The 6,525-nt window shown below is 38.9% G+C and overlaps 1 protein-coding gene across 1 annotated transcript in view; it reads left to right on the top strand.

Moving 5' to 3' along the window:
- manba (mannosidase, beta A, lysosomal) overlaps positions 1–5,832 on the top strand; it is an 18,258-nt gene extending 12,426 nt beyond the window's left edge. The window contains exons 14-17 of the mRNA XM_037695290.1: positions 1,902–2,046; positions 2,232–2,374; positions 4,203–4,463; positions 5,425–5,832. Of these exons, the coding sequence (XP_037551218.1) occupies positions 1,902–2,046; positions 2,232–2,374; positions 4,203–4,463; positions 5,425–5,649 (774 nt within the window). The 3' untranslated portion in view covers positions 5,650–5,832. The remainder of the gene's footprint in view (positions 1–1,901; positions 2,047–2,231; positions 2,375–4,202; positions 4,464–5,424) is intronic.
- The last annotated feature ends 693 nt before the right edge of the window (positions 5,833–6,525 follow it).

The following is a 6,525-nucleotide window of genomic DNA, read 5'->3' as shown; positions in this document are numbered from 1 at the left end:
ATATATATATATATATAAAGAAGGCATTTTAAACTCTTCCCACACTCTTGCAATATATATTCTAAACAATGTTTCTAAACTCTAAAAGAGATAGAATGTCATTATTTCAGCGCTCTGCCGCTGCTGCTCTCAGCCACCTGCAAGCGCTCTTGGCCACGCCCACTTCTCTGCTGTACGCTGAACAGCTGATCAGCTGATCAGCTGCAGCAGGAAGTTTATCCTGCAGTATGAGCTGCACAAATATGCAGCAGGTACTAAATAATTTAAAATAATTTATTTTAAATAAAAAGTCCATGCCGATCTTGCAGCTCATCCATCAGTCAGCCAGTTGTGTGTCATGTCCAATCTTATTTTGAAAAATCACGATAGAGTGAGTCCGCGATAAACTGCAAAGTAGCGATGGACTACTATACAAAAACAATAATCTTGTTTTAGATTAAGAAGGTGATTAAACACTGAACTGTTCTTTGCTGCTGCATCATTTTTGAAGAGAATTAAAGATTACTAAGATTATTCCTAAAATTATGTCCCCCGTCACTGAGGGATTTGATGAGTGAATGTTTAGTTTTTGAGATGAGAGCTGACTGGAATTGATCAAGGAATGTATGTAAACCTTAATATTTTTTGGTGCAAGCTATTAAAGTGGGTAGAAGTTGCACTGTATAAGAATAGAGGTACTTTTTTATTTTTTGCTTGTCTGAGGCGACACAGAGTGACGACTCCTGGTGAGTGGAGGGAGTCATTTGTTACCACCAACTTGAACCGACATTTGAGGAAACTGTACTTTTAAACAATATAAAAACTTGAAAGCATTGTTTCCTTAAAGGACTAAGATGGCTGGTTCTCACACACGCACACGCACACACGGCGGTGACCATCTTGGATGCAACCAAACCTTTCTTACACATAGAAGCAGCCACACACCAAAATGGAAGTCGGTACCTCATTTTAAATTTTTTTTTTAAAGTTATCAAGCTCACAAGACGGATGGACAGACAAAGGTTATTTCTAATTCCCCTCTTGGCTTCGTGACGGGGGACAAGTCTTAACATGCTTGGATTCAGATAAAAACAAAAAACAAATCAAACCCATATTTAAAATGCCAAGCAGGTAGGGATTTATATCACCGGTCACCATTTGTGTCAGATTTTAAAACTACTGGTAGATCATGGTATGTTGAGACATGATAGTTATATTTGTTTTGGTAAAATATTTTAGACATAATGTTATGAGAAAACAAACACGTTGAGTTTGTGCTTGGATTGACTCTCAGCTACTACCATATCAAATTTTACCTTAATATCTGCAACATTTCTGAATTATAGCCATTTATTTGTTTCTAAGTATTATTCTAAGACGGCTGTGGCAGCCGTCATAAAATAGGGTTGACTCCAAAAGTTAATCTGTTGTACTGGTACATTAATACAATGGAGGCTGAGATGGGGTGGAGGTAGAGCAGCTGACTCGGGACCAGAAAGTCACGGTTCGACTCCCAGCCAAGCCCACGTCGTGGTGTCTCTGAGCAAGACACCTAATCCCTAATTGCTCCCCGGGTACTTCCATAGCTGCCCACTGCTCCACCTGGGCGTATCCCACGTGTGATGAGTTAAATGCAGAGAACTAATTTCTTCTTTGTATGGAAACATACAATGATAACAATCTCAGACTTCCCTTCCCTAATCATTACTTTCTCAAAGTTTCATTAGTGTGTTCTGTGGTCTGAGATATTTTACTAACAGACACACAACTGAAGTCTGGCAAAGTGTGTTTTCTTCAGAAACAGAAGTTTGGCTGGATCAACAACTAGCATTATGATTTCTTACGTCACAGAGTGGACAGCCTCTAACCTTGGCAAAGTTTCAGTCTGAGCATAAATCCAGCTGACTGTCTCGATTGTTCAGGTCATGCAGGCGCAGTGTGTGAAGACTCAAACAGAGTTTTATCGCCGGAGTCGAAGTGAAATCATTGAGGGCAAAGGTCACACACTGGGGGCTCTTTACTGGCAGCTCAATGATGTCTGGCAGGCTCCCTCCTGGTCATCAATCGGTGAGTCAAGTCTTTCTCAAACACATTTTAGGCTGATCTCAGGTCTGTTTGTGACTCCTTATTCATATATGTAACAAGTCTTTGGAGTTTTTGCATTCAGTTTATGATTGTTATAGAAACTTTACTGCATATTAGAAGTGAGTGTTTTAAATTGATCACTTAATTTTTGTTATGTGTCTGTGCAGAGTTTGGTGGGAAATGGAAAATGTTGCATTATTTTGCTCAGGACTTCTTTGCTCCAGTCGTTTCTGTTGGTTTTGAAGATGATGACACGCTGTTTATCTACGCCGTCTCTGATCTGAGTCGTGACCTGAAGCTTAGAGCTGTGGTATGTTTTTAAAATTAAAACCAAACTTCATCCAGCTGAAGGTTTAGCATTCTGTGAAGATGCCTGCAACAGTTTTAGGCTAAGCTTAAATTGGTTTTGTTCAAACTTTGAAAAAAATCATTTTATACATTCTCGTCACAAATAGTGACTCAGCTACAACAATATTAGTACTGACTCTGTAATGTTGTTGTTTTATCAGTCGTTCTGCTGTGGCAGCCATATGAAATTGGGTTGATTTAAAAAAAAGTACTGTATTTTTCAGCCTATAAGTCACAGTTTTTTGCACAATTTACATGCCTTGTGACTTATAGGCTGAAGCAACATATTTATGGATTTTTTTCTCATATTTATAAACCTTTTTTTGGCTGAGATATGACCGTTTCCATTCATTCTGACTGGAAAAAAAAATTGAGCAGTACCACTTTCAGTCACTTGAAAGCAGCAGAGTAGTAGTAGGTGTTTTGCATGCTGTTGTATCATGTAATAGGTAAACGTGGCTATAATGACAAATTCAAAAAAGTTCAAGACAAAAACAACTGTACTTTATTTATTATACTTTACTTTATTATACTTTGTTGTTTTTTTCTCGATTTTTTAAAAACTTACAATGTCCTGGATGACTGAGAATCTTAACCAGCTTTTAATGACTCAATCGGCTTGCCGTAGTCTCCCCACCTTCATTCTGCTCTCTGCTTGGAACCATCAAACCAGCTGCACTGCCTGGGCGAAACTCAACTGATTTGATCATTAAAGTGCATTTATTAAGGAATAGTTCAACTGAGACACACCTTTGCTATAATTTCCAGTAAACAAATAATTGTTTTTAGGCGTTAATCTTGTTAAATTCTTGTTGAAGTCTTCCCGTGCACGCTCCCGTGGCCGCCATTTGGCAGCTCATCGGTTTTTGGCACACTGGTCCACATTTGCAGGTTCGGCTCACATTTCCGGGTTGTCAGAGGTGACGTGTCAACGGTGACGCATAATAGATGCGACATATTTATGGATCTTTCCACTTTATTAGACAAATATGGACTGATGCGACTTATAGGGCGGTGCAACGTGTACGGCGGAAAATACAGTGTCCAGTGTTACTTTTTGAGTCTTTTCATTAAAATCTATTCAACAGTTCATGTGATATTTTGCTAACAGTATAGACATACATACATACCGGTACAACAACCTTTCGCTGTACTCTTTGCAGCTGATGAAAATTTATCATCTAATACGGCTTTTATGTTTGTTGTGTCTTTGATCAAATGTATCTTTTTTTTTATTAAAATGAGTTTGACCTTTAAATCTGTTCCCTTCCAAATATCAGTTAACAAAAGTTGAGTCAAATCAAGTAAATACCAACAAAATTAAGTTTGCATACCAAATTTTAAAATTGTTTTTATCCTATAAAACTTATTTAAAGTTGACTATTCTTAATCTGATTTTCGCAACAAAGAAGGTAAGGCAATATTAAGAGGTTTTATTTATTTATTATTATTAGCAATAATTGGGTGTGCGTTTACACTTATCAGTTTTTAGAGTCTTTCCAATTCAAGATGGCTGCCGCAGTTAAACGACCTTAGCAAGCACAAAACTGGCTAAAATCTTAGCCACGTGTCTACAGGTACTGAGATGACATTTGACGTGGTCACAGATTCATTCACAATATGTACTCAGAGTTATGTCTGTTTTGTTTTTAAAGTTCAAAGTGTGAAAAACTCTAGCATAAAAGACGGCAAGCAATACGTATTCCTTCAAGGAATGCTAAAAATATAAAGCAATGTCACATCTTGGACTTTGATGCATCAGCAGAATTATTATTGTTGTTGTTTATCAGGTGAACGTGTACTCCTGGTCTGACCTGGACTCAGTTTGTACCTTGACATCGGATCAGCTGCTGGTGTCAGGGGGCAGTGCAGCAGTCATTTTTAAAAAGCCACTTGCTTCCCTGCTGTCAAGATGTGGCCGCTGCACCCGCCTTACCTGCCTGCTCAGCTTCCACCTGGAGGATGATCGCAGCTTCCAGCAGGGCCCCACCAACCACCATTTTCTCTGCTCACCCAAAGATGCTCAGGGCCTCCAGAGACCCAATATTACAGTAATTATTTCAATTAAATTCATTCATTCATTTCATACGCACATGAAGTCCATGAGCAATCATGAACATGTGAAGCTCTTAAGTACTTCATGCATAAATCCAGTCTAAACATTAACTCAAGTCTCTCAAACTCCAGTAGAGCGGCTCCTGACGGTGCAGATAAACGTCCACTCGCCTCCAAAATAAAAGCACTGTGAAATTAAAAGTATCCCAGAAGATTTGGAATTTGTGTGCAGAATGATATGTTTCACCCATCCATCATCTTTACCCGCTTCTTCCTTTTCGGGTCATGGGGCTCGCTCACTCTGTCTCTCTCACTCTCTCTCTGTCGCTCTCTCTCTGTCTCTCTCGCTATCTCTCCCTGGCTCTGTCGCTCTCTCTCTGTCTCTCTCGCTATCTCTCTCTCGCTCTGTCGCTCTCTCTCTGTCTCTATCTCTCTGGTTCTCTGTCACTCTCTCTCTGTCGTGCTCTCTCTCTGTCGCTCTCGCTCTGTCACTCTCTCTCTCTCTCTCTCTGTCTTTCTCTCTCTGTTTCTGAAACATTTCAACAATAAAAAAAAAACATCCAGAGGACCTGACTTAACTTTGTTGGATTTTTTACCTGGGTTATTGAGCATGGTGTTTAAAGATATATTTGATTCTGAATTAATTTTTGTTGACCTTTGTGGGCCAGATAGAGATGTCATTTTGTCATATGTGGGGCTGTAAGATGCCCAGGTACACCTTGTTGCCGGGTCTACGGTAGCTTGGTGGTCAGGGCCGTGGTCGTGTATTTCTGAGGCTGTGAGTTTGAGCCCAGGTCCCATCAGGAAGGGCATCTAGCAATAAACTTTTGCCAGATGTTTTATGTGAGTTTGCTGCAGACAGGAGCAGCCGGCAGAAAGTAAAATAACTTGTTACTACTTTGTAGAGCGCTCTGAGATGACTTAAGTTGTTTGTTTGTTTGTTTGTTTGTTTTCCAGGCAAAGGTTCAAGAGGATAAGTCGGGCTTCATGGTCATCCTCCACTCTGACTCTGTGGCTCCTTTTGTCTGGCTCGATGTTGAATATGTTCCAGGGCGTTTCAGCTCTAATGGTTTCCTGATGCTTTCAAGAAACAAAACCATCCGTTTTGATGCGTGGCAGCCCACCAGCATCGCAGAGCTGTCCCGATCCCTCTCAATCACAACTCTAATAGACGTATATTGAACGGATCAATAATCCTGGTTTCTTAATGGCTGCTATATGTTTACCCCAAAGTGTCTCCGTTTTGACATCTGCAGGATTTTTGAACGCCTGTGGGATCTTTCCATACAACCATTTTGAGTATACAGTAGTCCCTCGCTACTTCACGGTTCGTTTATCGCAGACTCGCTCTATCGCGTTTTTTCAAAATAAGATTGGACATGACACACAATTGGCTGACTGATGGATGAGCCGCATGATCGGCATGGAATTTTTATTTAAAATAAATTATTTAAAATTATTTAGCACTGCTGCACATTTGTGCAGCCCATACTGCAGGATAAGCTTCCTGCTGCAGCTGATCAGCTGTTCAGCATGCAGAGTGGAGAAGTGGGCGTGACCAAGTGGGCGTGGCCAAGAGCACTTTCAGTTGGCAAACAGCAGCGGAGGCAGGGAGCTGAAATCATGACATTCTGTGTCTTTTAGAGAGTTTATAGTTTAGAAACATTGTTTAGAATATTGCAAGAGTGCAGGAATGGTTTAAAATTCCTTTTATATAGGAAAAAAATTATATATATATATATATATATATATGTATTCTTTTAATAATTTTATATATATATATATATATTAAAAAAATTATATATATAATATATATATATATAGGATTTTATATCTATATATCAATGTATATATATGTAAATGTATATCTATGTATATCTATCTATATCTATCTATCTGTCTGTCTGTCTGTCTGTCTGTCTGTCTGTCTGTCTGTCTGTCTGTCTGTCTGTCTGTGTATATGTATGTATATATATATGTATATATGTATGTATATATATATGTATATATGTATGTATATATATATGTATATATGTATATATGTATGTATATATGTAT

Source organism: Nematolebias whitei, chromosome 21, assembly GCF_014905685.2.
Source record: "Nematolebias whitei isolate Nwh7 chromosome 21, NemWhi1, whole genome shotgun sequence".
NCBI classification, from domain to species: domain Eukaryota; kingdom Metazoa; phylum Chordata; class Actinopteri; order Cyprinodontiformes; family Rivulidae; genus Nematolebias; species Nematolebias whitei.
The sequence above is the reverse complement of the archived record's forward strand: the minus strand, read 5'-3'. Positions and strand labels throughout refer to the sequence as shown.